The 17,646-nt window shown below is 42.9% G+C and overlaps 1 protein-coding gene across 1 annotated transcript in view; it reads left to right on the plus strand.

The window, feature by feature from the left end:
* Nucleotides 1–13,461, plus strand: part of ZNF45 (zinc finger protein 45) — a 70,227-nt gene extending 56,766 nt beyond the window's left edge. Inside the window, exons 10-12 of the mRNA XM_053906451.1 lie at nt 490–616; nt 1,140–1,232; nt 9,106–13,461. Of these exons, the coding sequence (XP_053762426.1) occupies nt 490–616; nt 1,140–1,232; nt 9,106–10,523 (1,638 nt within the window). The 3' untranslated portion in view covers nt 10,524–13,461. The remainder of the gene's footprint in view (nt 1–489; nt 617–1,139; nt 1,233–9,105) is intronic.
* Nucleotides 13,462–17,646: the final 4,185 nt, after the last annotated feature.

Consider the following 17,646-nt stretch of genomic DNA (forward strand, 5'->3'; position numbering starts at 1 on the left):
GGCCCTGCATCGGGCTCTGTGCTGACAGCTTGGAGCCTGGAGCCCTTTTTGGATTCTGTGTCTCCCTCTCTCTCTGCCTCTGTCTCTCAAAAATGAATAAATATTAAAAAAAATTTTTTTAATTATATTCTGGTATGGATGTGCATAGTTTATCCATTCACCACCTAAGGGACATCTTGCTTGCTTCCAGCTATAAACTAAGGTATAACTTTAGTTTAAAATATCCAGTCTTGCTGGATTTGCCAGGCACTTAGTTCTGTCTCTGCATTTACTCCTCAGAGCTGTTGTATAAGGAGGTTCTTGATTGCATCTTCCACTTACATATGTAAAATATAGGAAACCTGCTCAGGTTCACACAGGAAACCAACGGTCAAGAACATTAGCCATTCCGTTGAGTAAAAGTGACAGATAAGAAGATAGTATCTCGGCGCTGTCCCTCACAGTGAAGGTTGGTTGTAAGATTGAGGTTATGTGTGCTTGGTGTTGTAGGAGGCAGTGACGTTCAAGGACGTGGCTGTGGTCTTCACGGAGGAGGAGCTGGGGCTGCTGGACCCCACCCAGAGGAAGCTGTACCGAGAAGTGATGCTGGAGAACTTCGGGAACCTCGTCTCTGTGGGTGAGGACATGAGCTCTCTGTAACTGAATGTTAGTCTCCAGGAGTAGCTTTGTATCCGTGGGTTTTTGAGGCTTTGGGGCCCTTGAAATGGTTCTCTGAGTTTGGGGATATGACTTTCCTAATATATTTGGGACACACAGCATTGTTTTGTTTTGTTTTGTTTTGATCAATGGGCAAGTTTTTGTTTTGTTGAAGAACTAAATGAACGGTATACAGCTCTACTTTTTGTATTTCTGACCCTATCATGAGTTATAAAACCAGTACAGGGAGCCCTATTATCATCTTTTAATGAAATAAACAAATGAGATACTAGCAAGCTTTTCCCACTCTTCCAAAACATTGAAGAAGAGTAAGTATTTCCTAACATATGTGTAGGAGACTTGGCAAATGATATTTCTTCAAATGGGTCATGAAAAAAGAAAGTTTGAAAAACACTGCTTCTGAATGCTTGAAGAATATGTAGTGGGAACCTAATTCTCCAGTGAATTTTACCTACAACACGTATGACTTTGTGTGCTCGCAGGGCATCAACCATTCGAACGAGATATGGTCCACTTGGTAAGGGAAGGAAAGTTTTGGATGATGAAGTTAGCAACCCAAGGAAAAGGCAATTCGGGTAAGATCCAAGTAACTGTGAGTCGTGGAGGCAACTCACCCGTCTCTTTCACATTTTTCCATGCTCATTTCCATCGCCTTGTTCTAAACTGCCAAACCTCTTTCCTGGATTATTACAACAGCCTTTTTATGGGTTGTCCTGCTTCCACACTTCCCATCCTACATGTGTTATCCACGGGAGCAGCCAAAGTGATCCTTAGGAAGTGTACACAAGATTGCCATTCCTCTGTTCAAAATCCATTATGGCTTCTTTTTTCCCCCTTAAAGTTAAAACCACTTAAAGTGGCTCTTTTTTTTTTTTTTTAATTAAAAAAAATTTTTTTTAATGTTTATTTTTTTTTTGAGAGAGAGAGAAAGACAGAGCTTGAGGTGGGGAGGGGCAGAGAGAGAGGGAGACACAGAATCCGAAGCAGGCTCCAGGCTCCGAGCTGTCCGCACAGAGCCCGATGCGGGGCACGAACCCACAAACCGTGAGATCATGACCTGAAGTGACATCAGGTGCTCAACCGACTAATCCACCCACGTGCCCCTAAAGTGGCTCTTAGAGTCCTCCCTGGCCTGTTCTGCATCCCCACTCCCTCTCCTTTGAATACATCTCCTGTTCTCTCTCCATTTTTCTTTCTTTCTCAAGATTTTAAAAAATTTTTTAGATTTTTAAATTTTTTTAACGTTTATTTACTTTTGAGAGAGAGAGGGACAGAGCACGAGCAGGGGAGGGGCAGAGAGAAAGGAAGACACAGAATCTAAAACAGGCTCCAGGCTGTGAGCTGTGCACACAGAGCCCAATGCGGGGCACAAACCCACGAACCGTGAGATCATGACCTGAAGTGACATCAGGTGCTCAACCGACTAATCCACCCACGTGCCCCTAAAGTGGCTCTTAGAGTCCTCCCTGGTCTGCTCTGCATCCCCACTCCCTCTCCTTTGAATACATCTCCTGTTCTCTTTCCGTTTTTCTTTCTTTCTCAAGATTTAAAAAAATTTTTTAAATTTGTTTTTTAATTTTTTTAATGTTTATTTTTGAGAGAGAGAGAGAGAGAGAGAGGGACAGAGCACGAGCAGGGGAGGGGCAGAGAGAAAGGGAGTCACAGAATCTGAAACAGGCTCCAGGCTGTGAGCTGTCAGCACAGAGCCCGACGTAGGGCTCAAACCCACAAGCTGTGAGATCATGACCTGAGCTAAAGTCAGACGCTTAACCGACTGAGCCACCCAGGCACCTCAAGTTTTTTTTTATTTTTAAGTTGTCTCTACACCCAACGTGGGGCTTAAACTCACAACCGAGATCAAGAGTCACATGCTCTTATCGATGGAGCCGACCAGGTGCTCCTCTCGCTCCATTTCTCCACCCACATCGCCCTCCCTGCTGTTACGCGGACCTGCCAAGTATACTGTACTTTGCTTATTGCTGACTTTCCAAATTACTAGGAGTGTAGTAGACTAAATGACAAAATTTTAAGGTGTGTTTGTTCTTGAGGTGTGAACTTTGACACATCTCACTGGGATAATAGCAAGGTGCCTACGGAGCCGTGTTCCTCTTTGGATGCTCGAGGGGAGAGATTTTTCCCTCGGGCTACCAGCATGTGCGGCCTGCCCAGTTCTCGACTCTCATTCTCCCCCCTCCGTCTTCGAAACCAGCGACACTGCATCTCCCTGACCGTTCTTGGGTACTCTCCCTCTGCCCCTCTTCTGCCTCTTGTGTCTGCTGCCTTTCAGGACCCTTCTGATTACATTCCTCCCGGATAATCCAGGACGATCTTCCTCTTTTTCTGATCAGCTGATCAGCAGCCTGCATCGCATCTGCAACCCAGTTAACACAACATAACAAAAGTTCACGGGTTCTGGGGATGGGACACGGACATCTTTCAGGAACCATTATTAAGTCTGTTACAGAAGCTTCTCCCTCAGGGTCCTTTACTTCTTTGCTCTGCCTGGAACAGTCTTTCCCCAAAACTTCCTGCCGGCTCTTCCCTTCTTCCTTCTGGTCTCTGCAGAGTTTTACTACCATGACACAGGCCTTCTGACCATTCTGTTTAAAATACAATGCTGTCTTTACTCTTCCTGCCTTATATTGTGTCTCATATGTCTTTGCCTCTTACCCCTCTCTCTCCAGTGGATATAATCTTCAGGAGGAGAATTTTGATTGATTTGATTATTGATGTGTCCTCAGTGCCTAGACTAGTCCTGGGATATGGCAGATACCTGTAAATGTTTATTGACTTAGTGAATGACTTAATGGATACGAGAAACGGACTGTATTTCTTGCTTGTGGTGATGCAGGATAGTTTATTTTTCTGAACGCTTATTGCGGGCTTTTAAATTTATTTTACAGTGCACTAAAAGGTCTTTCGTTTGCAATTTGGAAAAAACTGCTGAAGACCAATTTATCTATGTCCAAAGTTTTTCCACCCCATTTTCAACGAAACAGCCCAAAGAAACATCCAGACCTTCTCTAAGAAACCAGTGCGTAGGCTTCCTTTTCACCCAGTCACTCATGGAAACCGCTAATAAGTGATCCATAAACCAGAGTGAATTGAAGATACTGCAGAACATGTCTTGTCCTCAAATGGCCGGCTCTCCAGTTTCTGCTTATTTAGATGTAATCACACTTAAGTTTGATTCTTTATGTACCCTTGACTTGTATCACAAGGAAATTTCTTTTTTGATGTTAAAATATTTATTTATTTACTTTTTATGTATTTTTAATTTATATCCAAGTCAGTTAACATACAGCGTAATAATGATTTCAGGAATAGAATTTAGTGATTCATCACTTACTTTGAACACTCAGTGCTCATCCCAACAAATGTCCTCCTTAATGCCCCTCACCCATTTAGCCCATCCCCCCCACCCAACACCCCGCCAGCAACCCTCAGTTTGTTCTCTGTATGTAAGAGTCTCTGATGGTTTGTCCCCCTCCCTGTTTTCATATTATTGTTGCTTCCCTTCCCTTATGTTCATCTGTTTTCACAAGGAAACTTCTAAGCACTGTGCTTGTGACCATACAGGCAGGCAAACATGCTTTCCCTATGGCTTTCCTTTTATAGGGGGCATAGTCATTTCTGGAAAGAAATACTTCTTTTTTTAAAGGTTTTTATTGTAATTCCAGTTAATGTGCCATGTTACATCAGTTTCAGGTGTACAATATAGTGATTCAGCAATTGGATACATCACCTCATGCTCATCACATCAGATGCACTCCTTGATCGCCATCAGCCATTTCACCCCCCCCCCCCCCCATCTCCCTTCTGGTAACTACCGGTTTTTTCTCTGTAGTTTCTTGGTTGGTCTCTGGTTTCTTTCCCCCCTTTGTTCATTTGTCTTCTTTCTCAAATTCCACGGATGAGTGAAATCACATGGTATTTGTCTTTCTTTGACTTATTTTACTTAGTATTGTACCCTCTAGATCCATCCATGTCATTGCCCATAGCAAGATTTCGTTCGTTCTTCTAGCCAGATAATGTTCCATTGTGTGTATATACCACATCTTTATCCATTTATTGGTTGATGGACACTTGGGCTGCTTCCACAATGTGGCTATTGTTAATAACACTGCTATAAACATAGGGATGCATGCACGTATCCCTTTGAATTAGTTTTTTAATATTCTTTGGGTGAATAGCTGGTAGTGCAGTCGCTGGATGGTAGGTTAGCTCTGTTTTTAACTTTCTGAGGAGCCCCCATACTGTTTCCACAGTGGCTGAACCAGTTTGCATTCCCACCAACAGTACACAACTCCTCACCAACACTTGCTGTCTTCTGTGTTTTTGATTTTAGCCATTCTGACAGGTCTTTTGATAGGGATTGTGTCAAATATGTAGATTGCTTTGGGTAGTACAGACATTTTAACAGTTACTTGCTCTTTCAGTCTCAGAGCATGGGATGTCTTTCCATTTCTTTGTGTCATCTTCAGTTTCTTTCATCAGTGTTTTATAGTTTTCAGAGTATAGGTCTTTCACTTCTTTGGTTAGCATAATTCCTACATATCTCATTATTTTTAGTGCATGTGTAAATGGGATTGATTCCTTAGTTTCTTTTTCTGCTGCTTCATTACTGGTGTGTAGAAACGCAACAGATTTCTGTACATTGAATTTGTATCCTGTGACTCCACTGAATTCATTTATCAGTTCTGGCAGTTTTTTGGTGGAATCTTTCAGGTTTCCTATATAGGGTATTATGGCTTCTGCAAATAGTGAAAGTTTGACTTCTCCTTTACTGATGTGTATGCTTTTTATTTCTTTCATTTATTTATTTATTTTTAATGTTTATTCATTTTTGAGAGAGAGAGAGACAGACAGAGCACGAGCAGGGGAGGGGCAAAGAGAGGGAGACACAGAATCCGAAGCAGGCTCCAACCTCTGAGCTGTCAGCACAGAGCCCGACGTGGGGCTCGAACCCGCAAACCATGAGATCATGACCTGAACTGAAGTCGGACACTTAACCGACTAAGCCACTCAGGAGCCCCCCAGGTGCTCTTCAGATCTCCCGTTTCCATGCTCTATGTCCGTGGGCTGTTTGTCCTGCTTTCCTTCCTTTTAATTTATATCCAGGTTAGTTAACATACAGTGTAATAATGATTTCAGGAATAGAATTTAGTGATTCATCACTTACAGAGCAGCCCCAAAGACTTCAGGCTGTCCCCGAGCCAAGCCTGCTGACTTACAGCTCCAGGCTTTAAGCACCGCCGGTTGCAAGAACTCATGAAATTTGGCCCCTCTTGCTTTCCAAGCCAATTGCCGTGGGGATTCATTTTCCCCGTGCGCTCCCGTGTGCTCGTCTGTCTCACCCCCTTCTCCACAACTACAGCTCCCTCTTCACCACAGCAGCCATGATCCGTTTCTCTCCCAAACTGTGGCCCCACACTTCCTGACTCCTCTGCGGCTTCTTCTCTACCTTTAGTTACAGAGTTTGTGCTGCCATTGTTCAGGTTGATTTCTGGGGTATTTAGGATGTCTCATAGTTATCTACTTGTATTCATGGGACAGTTCATGGGTACTCTTATTCCATTGCCATCTTCCTTCTTCCCCCCAAATACTTCTCTTTTAAAAAAATATTTTTTTAAGTAATTTCTACACCCGACATGGGGCTTGAACTTACAACACCAAGATCAAGAGTCATGTGCTTTACTGACTGACCCAACCAAGCACCCCTAGAACATCTTTTTTTTTTTTTTTAATATTTTAAAAGTTTATTTATTTTTAAAGAGACAGAGGCAGCATGAGCAGGGGAGGGGCAGAGACAGGGAGAGAGAGAGAGAATCCCAAGTAGGCTCTGCACTGTCAGCACAGAGCCCAACACGGGGCTCAAACTCCCGAACTGTGAGATCATGACCTGAGCCAAAACCAAGAATCGTATGCTTAACCGACCGAGCCACCCAGGCGCCCCAAGAAAATCTTTTTTAAAAATGAGGATTCTGATGTCTTTTCCTAGATAGCTGCCCAACAAGTGGAGAAGAAAAAAAAAATCTCAACTTCCTGATCTCTCAAGATAGTAATCAGCTTGAAAGGTTTTGTTTTGCACAGTTTGCCCATCTACAGCGCATTGGCATCTTACAAAGCCTACATCCACCCCACTGTTGCCAAGTTTCCTCTCCATGTGCCAGAAGGGGAGGAGATGAAAGTAACCCCAGTCACACAGCTGAATGTTGTCTATACCTGATCGTTTTGGTCAAAAATTAAGGTATCTATTTCTGCACCTTTATTTTCTACAAATTTAGCCATTAAAGAATAATCATTTCACATGATTTCCATACATTTATCATGAAGCCTATTGTTTCATCTGCAGTTGATGAACATTATAACCTGGAAAGTATCAGGAAACAGCCCACTCAAAATTGTCACCTCCTTGGAGAGACTTCTTATATCCCCCGCCCAAAGAAAACTATTTTAATGTTTATTTATTTTTGAGAGACACACACACACACACACACACACACACACACACACACACACAGACAGTGTGAGCAGGGGAGGGGCAGAGAGAGAGGGAGACACAAAAGCTGAAGCAGGCTCTAGGCTCTGAGCTGAGGGCACAGATCCTGATGCAGGGCTTGAACCCACGAACCATGAGATCATGACCTGAGCTGAAGTCGGATGCTTAACCGACTGAGTCGCCCTGATGCCCCGAAGAAAACTATTTTAAAGGGACAGTTTATTAAATATAACCATAAACTAGCATGTACCAAGAGGTGCATACACACCTATTAATATTTTTCCAAGTTTTTGCCCTTAGGACTTTCCATTTGAACGCTTTGTTTAATTATAGACTTGCTGAGTTCCTGAACTAAGTTTTCAAACTTTTTAGAGCACAAGCCCTACTAGGAAATGCATCTTTCAGTGTATCCAAAAGAAACATTTCATTTGTGTGTAGATTTATGTGTACGACTTTATAAGAATTCTTGCAATCACCCCATTCCTATGAATAATGATACTCTGATGATTTCTGTCCCTTTTTTTCTAAATGCTTATTGAATGATTTTAAATTTATTTTACAGCCAACTAAAAGGCTATAGTTTTCAGTCAGAAAAACTCATGTGAAAGCCCAATATTCTACATCCAAAGATTTTCCACACTCTGTTTAGTATGAGACAGTCCAAAAGCCTCAGAAGCAACCGGTGCATAAGCCTTTATGTATCCTTTCCACCCCTCGCGGTTCTTGCCATCTTCCAGTTCTTTCGTTAGGAACACCACCCTCCTTGTGGGTATTCCTGTGGGGTACAAATTTCTGACCTCACAGTAAAACTGCAGTTTCCTGTCCCTTTTTAATTTCAGGTATCTTAATTAAGTTACTACATATATTAGCACAAAAATAAGATGAGCTACACATATTGTGTAGAATTTGCGGGAATACTTAGAACATATAGATATAATCAGTTCCGGGTGCTTGATATATAGGATTGCAAAGAGTCTAAGCAACTGTAAGGTTTCGAGGGACAGTTCACACAGACCTCCTGTACTTGACACCGACTAAAAGTTTGAGGGGTTCCCAAAATTGCCTTCAGATTGAATAATTTTCTAAAAGGGCTGATCGAATTCATTGAAAGCTGTTATGCTTAGTTTATTGCAGGAAAGGCATGAGAAAAAGCATAGGAGAGAGAGTTTAGAGAAGTACCATACGCAGTTTCCATTGTCTTGTCTCCATAGAATCAGAGACGTGTTATTGTGTTACTTTCCAGAATGAAAGTGTACGGTTATACACAGGACATTGGCAATTAGGGAAACTCGTGATCCTCAGCGTCCAGAGTAATTATTGGAGCTCTGTCACATGACCATTCAGTGTAGACTGAATGGTTCATATGGTTATTCTCAGTCTCTTGGTCCATGCCACCAGGTGATTGAAAGCCCCGCCCAACATCATGTTCTTAGTTTTTCTGCTGTGGTCAGTGTCATCCCTAAATCATACTGTTAAAGTAATCTAATGTGACCGAAGTCCCTATTGCGCTCATTTCAGGCATGACATTCCAGGGGCATAGAACTGTCTCTTTGATGTTGAGGACAGGCCTCGTTGTTTATATAACTTATTTGCTGCATATTTTACTATTTAAGAATTGACACCGATTTATGAAATTGAGTGGAAATCACAAAATTAATATGTATCATTATCATTTTTGTTAATTCTTTGATTTCTAACTTGTCCATTACATATGAGGCTTAGCATGATTCTAAATTTGTTTCATTGGTGCTTAGTGGACAGGACCCTACTGGATTACCTCTTGGTTTCTGTAGGCATTTAAACCAGAGACCATGGTACACACTAGAAGGATGTAGGGAATAGTCCCTGGGTTCATTAAACTCTCATGCTCTTTCCTAACTGTTAAATCTTGAGGACACCGAACAAAGCCTTCATTTGCCCACATCTCTGCATTCTTTGTCTTTTAGGAGACAAAATCCAACACAAGATGGAGACTATTCCTAAAGTGGAACCACATGAAGAACTTTCCTGCTGGCAAATCCGGCAGCATATTGCAGATGACTTGACCTGGTGTCACGACTCCATGATAAAGAGTTCTCAATTCCACAGACAATGGGATTTACCCAGCCACGTTGAGGCAGCACGGTCTATAACCCACACAGGCCAGAAGACTTCCCTGGGAAATGAGTGCAAAAAGATCTTTCGTGAGACCTCCCACTGTGATCTCCAACACATAAACTCAGGGGAGAAGTCTCACACATGTCGCGAGTGTGGGAAATGCTTCTTTTATAGCTCAGCGCTTCGTATTCATCAGAGAGTTCACCTGGGAGAGAAACGGTATAGGTGTGAGGAGTGCGGGAAGGAATTCAGTCAGAGCTCATGCCTGCAAACTCATCAGAAAATCCACACCGTAGGGAAGCCATTCAAATGTGGGCAATGTGGGAAAGGCTTCAGTCGTAGATCAGAACTTAGTAATCATTGCAGGTTACACTCGGGAGAGAAACTTTATAAGTGTGAGGGATGTGGAAAGGCCTTCATTAATGCTTGCCATCTTCAGGACCATCAGAGAGTCCATACCGGGGAGAAGCCATTCAAGTGTGATGTCTGTGGTAAGAACTTCCGTCGTAGATCAGCACTTAATAGTCATTGTGTGGTCCACACGGGAGAAAAACCATACAAGTGTGAGGAGTGTGGGAAGTCCTACACTTGGCGTTCACGTCTTCGTATCCATAAGAAGGTCCACATGGGACAGAAACCATACAAATGTGAAGAATGTGGAAAGAGCTTCTTTTCTAGGACACATCTTTATTATCATCGGAGGTTCCACACAGAGGAGAAACCTTATAATTGCAAGGAATGTGGGAAGAGCTTCAGGTGGGTCTCACCTCTTTTGACACATCAGCGAGTCCACAGTGGAGAAAAACCATTCAAATGTGAAGAATGTGGGAAGGGATTTGGTCAGAAATCGTGCCTGCAAGCTCATCAGAAAGTCCACACCAGAGAAAAGCCATACAAATGTGAGGAATGTGGGAAGGGCTACAAGACGAGCTTGGATCTTGATGTGCACCAGAGTGTCCATTTGGGAGAGAACCCATACACCTGTAGGACATGTGGTAAGCACTTCACTAGGACCTCAAATCTTAAAGTTCATCAGAGAGTCCACACTGGAGAGAAACCGTACAAATGTAATGCGTGTGGTAAGGTCTTCAGTCAATCTGGACATCTAAAATCTCATCAGAGAGTTCACACAGGGGAGAAACCTTACAAGTGTGAGATATGCAGTAAGCAGTTCAGTTCCAGTTCGTATGTTAAAATTCATCACAGAATCCACGTTGAGGATAAATCTCATTCTGTCTCAGAGGAGGGAAAACATTTGTTTCATTAAAGTGAATGTTTCAGCCGTAGCTGAATGCGTCCTGGTGATCCCAAGGTCACATAAGTGGTGCAGTGTACAAGGTACAAGAACCTTGGCAGTTGTAGCTATCACTCAAGAAAAAAGCCTAAATATAATAATTTCTTTAGGCCTTTATCAGATTCTAATGGTGGACGTTAAAATCGATGTCCCCTGAAATAGAAGCTTCATGAGGGCAGGGAGTTTGTTTGCTGCTGAGTCTATACAATCAGCATTGAATAGCACTCTGTGTATGCACTTAGTACACATTTGTTAAATGAATCAAAAGGAAGAGAGAACTAGGGAAGATTGTGGAGTAGGAGGACGCTAAGCTCCTCTCCTCTCATCGATGCAACTGGACAACACTCACATCAGCGTAAATAACCCAGAAATTGACCCCGACACTGGCAGAACAAAGTCAGCATCTAAAGGTAGAGAAGAGGCCATGTAAGAGAAGGTAGGAAGGGCAAAGATGCAGTTCGGGAGGGAGCCAGACTGGCCGTCTGTGGAGGGGAAGGAACCAGTGGTGTAGAGAAGACAAAAAACAGACTGTCACACTGGGGAGCCCACATGGGGAAGATGAATCCCTGTAACACTTGGCTTTGAAAGCGAGAGGGGCCAAATGGCATGAGTTCTTAGCAGCCAGCTGGACTTAAAGCCTGGATTTCCAGTGTCTGTGGGCTGGGCTCTGGGAGAGCACGATGAACAGCTGGTGGAGACACAAACAGGAATCAACAGTTTGGCAAATGCCAGGGGCAGACAGGAGGGAGAGCAATTTACTGAGTGTGGCCTGGAGAGGCAGGGATCATGGGGACACTCCTTTGGGAACAAAGGAGGGAACCATTTCCCTCCCTGCCCCCCCCCCCCCCAGCATAAGCACATGGGTACCTGCTGGAACCAGCACGGCGCCCACACTCCTTACCTAACTTGGTTACACCAGCCCCTGCCCCCCTGTGCTCTGGTGGGTCTGCCTTTCCCAATCACACCTGCTTCAGTCCCGGCACTGTGAAGACCAGAGCAAACCTACCTTGTCTCCTGACCTGTGTGTTTTGCAGAATATCAGTTCCAGAGGTGGCAGCTTCAACAGGTCTCATTTCACAAGCAGACCAACACATATCATTAAAATGGGCTCTACCCAGCTGGGACCAAACACTGCCCACAATAGGCAAAGAGAGCCTCTGCAGGTGACCAGACTGAATAAAAAGAGCCCAGGACACAGCACTGGGGCACAGGCAACACACATAGGAGACCCTGCCCCTGAAGCGACAGGTCCCAGGAAACAGGAGACCATGCACTGCGGGGCACTACAGGACTTGTTCTTCATAAGGGCATTACCTTCGAGAGCAAGAGACACAGCTGACTTTCCTAATATGCAGAAATAGACATGGAGACAAAATGAGATGGGAATATCTCCCAAATGAAAGTACAGGACCACACCACAGCAAGAGACCTAAGCGAAATGGATATAAGTAATATTCCAGACAGAGAATTTAAAGTAATGATCACAGATACTCACTGGGTTTGAGAAGAGTGGAGGACATCACTGAGACCCTTAATAGATTAAAAAGAACCAAGCAGAGATGAACACAATAAATTAAAAATGCACTTGATGGGATAAGAAGAAGGTGAGATGAAACAGGAATGAATGAATGTCCTGGAAGACAGAGTAATGGAAAGTAAGCCACACAAATGAGAGGAAGAAAATCATGAAGATTGAGGATAGGGAACTCAATGACTCCATCAAGCATAATAGCATAATAACATTTGCATTAAAGGGACCCCAAAAGAAGAGAAAAGGGGGCAGAAATTTTACCTGAAGAAATAATAGCTGAAAACTCACCTAATGTGAGGAAGGAAACAGATAACCAGATCCAGGAGGCACAGAGATCCACCCAAAAAGTCAGCCCAAGGATGTCCACACCAAGATACGTGTTTGTTAAAATGGCAAAAAGTGATAAAATATTTTAAATGAACCAAAGAGGCAAAAAATGTGCAATCTTTACAAATTGTATCTGGAAAAGGAAACCACCAAAAAACTAATAAATAATTCTGAGGAACGAATAGTTGAAATGCAGAAATACACTTAGTACTGTGTTCCACATCATTATTTTGGTAGTTTCCTATTATGGTTGGCTCTGGCTATCAGCCTGTGTTCTGAGGTTGAATTCTTATTTTTCATGTCTTGATCTCATAGCCCATGGTTTACACAGTAGCAGTTGAACTCTTGTGATTTTTCTCACATTGCAGACTGAAACAATTTAACTTCACAATAATTGGCCACTGCACATATCTTAATTGAATTTTCTCAACAAAGTTAAGGCAAGGGCTCAAAGAAACACTAAAAACATCAGATTTATATAGTAGTAGTGATAAAAAATTTTTCTTAATTTTGAATTTGTCATTGAGTTTTAAATTTCTGCATTTCCATGTAGTCTTTGATATGATTGCCTTCTAATTGTTGTAGGATTTTTTTTTAATCAAACTTCTGTGGTAGAAATTTATGCCAATTTGAAGGACATTTAATTTGTCAGCTTCCCATATTTTCCCCTCATCCCCATGAAAATAAATACTAGAAAAATTTGGGATTTGGTGACTGCATCAAATACATTAATTACAGGGTGCAGAAATGACAGTTATATGTTTTTCTTGGTGACAATAAAAACATTTTTTTGAAAAGCAGTATATTTCAGAATGTGTAACATGCAACTTCGATCTGGAAATCATACTATAGGAACATACTATGAGATTCAAACAATGAAAAAATGAATACCACATCAATAACGTCACAGAGTTTTAACAATGGAAATAACAAGTGTTCAATAAGAATTTGTTTAAATTTCATATATTCCCGTAATAACATGGGGCCATTAAATTAATGTCAAGGACCTGTAATAGCAGGAGAAGAACATAATAAAAGCTTTGTGAAATCAGACCATAGCCTTCCTAGTGTAATAAATTCATAATTCTGTGTATTATGTGTTTATATACATACATAACACAGAAATGGATACTCTAAATGATATTCTTTGGCAAGGAGTATTTGGTGGTGTTTTCCATTCTGTAATTCTGTTGTGTTTTTATTTCTCAGTGAACATCGATTTGATCAAACTGGCAAATTCCAATAGAATTTGAAAGATGATTAGGAGTCCCTTATAGTTGGGTCACCTACTAAGATTGTTCTGCATTATCATATGGCAGATAAGATGAAAACTAAGGAATAAGACATAATTTGTATTCACAGATAAACTAATGAGTATGGTCAACCATGTTTGTTTTTGACGCACAAGATTCATCTTGAGGCATAAGCCAGGGAGCAGGCAAATACTGGAGATAGTAAAGTGGTTATGTTGTGGAGGTTAAGAAAAATGCTTTGAAGAAAAAATGTGCCTGGGTAGGGATCTTACAGAGCATTATAGCATTGGAGCCTCTAAGGAGAAAGAAGCTTTGGATGCCATTCCACACTCCGTGGATGCCATGGTGATATTTTAAGTGTATTGACTGAGGGGTTTACTTACAAAGTGTATCTAATAGATTCATTTTCATAATCAATTTTCTGGGCTCTATCTCCACAGAATACTAGATCCTGCGATCCATGCTATCTCAATTTGCACAGTGGCTTGAGGGTCCCTTCTACCACCTTCAGGTTCTGTGACTCGCTGAGAGGACACAGAATATAGTTGGATTTAGGACTATATTTCAGTGAAAGAATACATGTGTGAAATGTCTACAATAGGACTACAAAAGAAAGGGGTTTTGAAAGGGGTTCTTTAAAAAAAATATTCATTTTTGATAGCACGAGTGGGGGAGGCACAGGGACAGAGGGGGACAGAGGATCCGAAGTGGACTCTGCACTGACAGGAGCAAGCCCAATGTGGGGTTTGAACTCACAAACTGAGATCATGACCTGAGCCAAAGTCGGATGCTCAACCCACTGAGCTACCCAGGTACCCCTGAGAACCTAGGGTTCTTTTTTTTTTTTCTTTTTTTAATGTTTATTCATTTTTGAGAGACACAGACCGTGTGAGTGAGTGGAGGAGGGGCAGAGAGAGAGGGAGTCACAGAAGCTGACGTAGGCTCCCGGCTCTGAGCTGTCATCACAGAGCCCGACGCGGGGCTCGAACCCACGAGCCGTGAAATCGTGACCTGAGCCGAAGTCGGATGCCTAACCGACTGAGCCACCCAGGCGCCCCTGAGAACCTAGGGTTCTTAATGAGGGCTGGTCATGTAGGCCCTCTACTTAGCATGTGACAAAACTCAAACCTTCAACAGAGAAAGCAGATGTTCAAAAGAAACCTTGTGCAGTTGAGACACAGTGAACAGCTCTGACCAGTGATGGACGGAGTAAGTCTTCCCAAATCCATGTTCCCCGACACCAGCCAAAATCCAGCCTTGCAAGCAAGCCTAAGGACCATATATAATAGCAAACCTGCTACTCCTCAGGGGATGTGCCAAAACGCTTAATTCATCCAGAAACACACCAGTAGTTGGACACGTTGGGCTTATTATTTGTTGCAGTGGAGTACACCCACCAGGGAAAACCATGAAGCGTCCCGAGAGAAAGAGGGTGTCAGAAAGAATCTACTCTAGGATTTGAGCTTTGTTCGGGTGGTTTAGGGAAGGCCTAAAGAAGCAGGGTTCCTGGAGTTGAACTACCGTCGGAAAGCAGGAGGAATTCTAAGAGTGAGTATTTCAATAAGTGTTACCTTTTGGGAAGGCAGCCTGGAACAAGAATAAAGGTCCAAGTGACAAAGAAGTAGCAGTCACTCATCTAGCAAAAAAGGGATGCTTGGCATCGTGTGATGGCACAGCGACCTCGTTTTTGTGTGCACCTCGACAAAATTAAGAAGGGGACTTGTTTCATTTCACTTTACCATGGTCTCAGAGAACGCTCATTTGAGGATGGCGTTCTGTGATTCATTTATGTCCCAAAGGAGACTAACATGGCCTAGCTTCGAGGGCTACACCAGCTTCCAGATGTCGGGCCGTTTCGTTTTTAGTTCTCAATCCATCCAGTGTAACGTTCTACAGCCATCATTTGGAAGGAGTTAGACTTTTTGCAAAATTTTTTTTAAATGTTTCTATTTATTTTTGAGACAGAGAGAGAGACAGAGCATGAGCAGGGGAGGGGCAGAGAGAGAGGGAGACACAGAATCCGAAGCAGGTTCCAGGCTCCGAGCTGTCGGCACAGAGCCGGACGCGGGGCTCAAACTCACAGACGGCGAGATCATGACCTGAGCTGAAGTCGGATGCTTAACCGACTGAGCCACCCAAGCGCCCCTAGACTTTCAAAACTGGTATTACAAAATGATCAGCTTATATGGATATAGAACATGAGACTTCATTTTATTTTTCAATTACTTTTTTTTTTTAGAGAGAGAGAGAGATTGTGTGTTTGTGGGGGGTGGTCAGAGGGGCAGAAGGAGAAAGAGAATCTTAAGTAGGCTCCACACCCAGCACAGACCCTGACAAAGGGCTTGATCTCACCACGGTGAGATCATGCCCTGAGCCAAAATCAAGAGTGAGACACTCAACCAACTGAACCACCCATGCACCCTGAGACTTCATTTTATTTTATTTTTTTTTAACTTTTTTTATTTTTGAGACAGAGAGAGACAGAGCATGAACGGGGGAGGGGCAGAGAGAGAGGGAGACACAGAATCCAAAACAGGCTCCAGGCTCTGAGCCATCAGCCCAGAGCCTGACGCGGGGCTCAAACTCACAGACCGCGAGATCGTGACCTGGGCTGAAGTCGGCCGCTTAACCAACTGAGCCACCCAGGCGCCCCGAGACTTCATTTTAAAAATTAAATATATATGTTGATAGCTAGCTAGCTAGATATGGATAGATATAGATATATATTGATATATGTTTATGGGGAGACAATTTTTATCTTCAGGAGGAAGGATTCTAGGTGCATTTTTCTTATTTTGCTTCATACTATTTTTAGTTTTTAGTAACATACATCTCTTAAAATTAACTATATGCAATAAAATAACTATAAAATATAAGACATTTTTATCAGAAAGTATAAACGAAAAAACTCTTAATACTAAAATATGCTCTCCCACCTACAGAATCCTCCTCCGTGATTTGCCTTTAAATCATGGGCTTTGGGTGTCAGAATAAGTCCAATGTCAAGTTCTGCAGCTATTACCCTTGCTTTGAGATACTGGACAATTTTGTAACTTCACAGAAGCTTGACATGTTCACCTCCAAAGTAGGTTTAATAATTTTTTAAAAATTTTTATTTTAGAGAGAGAGTGAGCGAGAGCGCGCTGCGCGCGCACACACACACACACACACACACACACACACACACACACGGGAGGGGCAAAAGGAGAGAATCCCAAGCAGGCTCCCTGATCAGCGCAGAGGCCAATGTGGGGCCGGATCCCACCACCCTGAGATCATGACCCGAGCCCAAATCAAGAACCACATGCTCAACCTGCTGAGCCCCCCAGGCACCCCGGGATAATAATTTTAATATACAGTTTAAATAAGGGAAGCGTGCTTTTCCATGAGGACAAGCTTCCACTTGGGCCCTAAATTCCTCCCAAGTCTGTGGTGTGTCTGGAGTAGAAGCGGGTAACTTCCTCGCTTCTCACCTCCCCTCCCGCATAATTCTCCCTCACCCATTCTTTGAACTCTGTTTTGGCCTCATATCGTCAGATTACATTAAACATCCTCCCCCTCTCACTCGTCTAGTGTCCCTTAAGCAATCATTCCCCATTAATTTCTTGAAGATTGTACCTCCTCACCTAATCCCTTTCCAACAACACTCCTGTCACAACTGGAGGCATTTCGAATTCGGAAGTCGTGTCCATGGAATAATTTCGCTGAGGACTCAGGCAGAGGTAACGCAGACTCTTAACAAGGAAACCCGTATTACCACCTAGGAAGTCGGGACTGCGTGACCCCTTCCATTCTGGCATTTGGGGAAGCGTAGACAAGGAGCTTCCAGCAGCCGCAACTTGCTTAGGAGCGCGAGCCTAAGAACGTTTTGCCTTTAGCATTCTGGGAGATGTAGTCCCCACGCTCCGTGTAGTCGCGTTCACTTCCGCTCAGGAAGGCGGGTCTGGTGCATCCTGGGAGATGTAGTCCAGAAGCTCCAGGTTCT

This window comes from Panthera pardus, unplaced genomic scaffold (assembly GCF_024362965.1).
Source record: "Panthera pardus isolate Hobbes unplaced genomic scaffold, ASM2436296v1 HiC_scaffold_18, whole genome shotgun sequence".
NCBI lineage: Eukaryota > Metazoa > Chordata > Mammalia > Carnivora > Felidae > Panthera > Panthera pardus.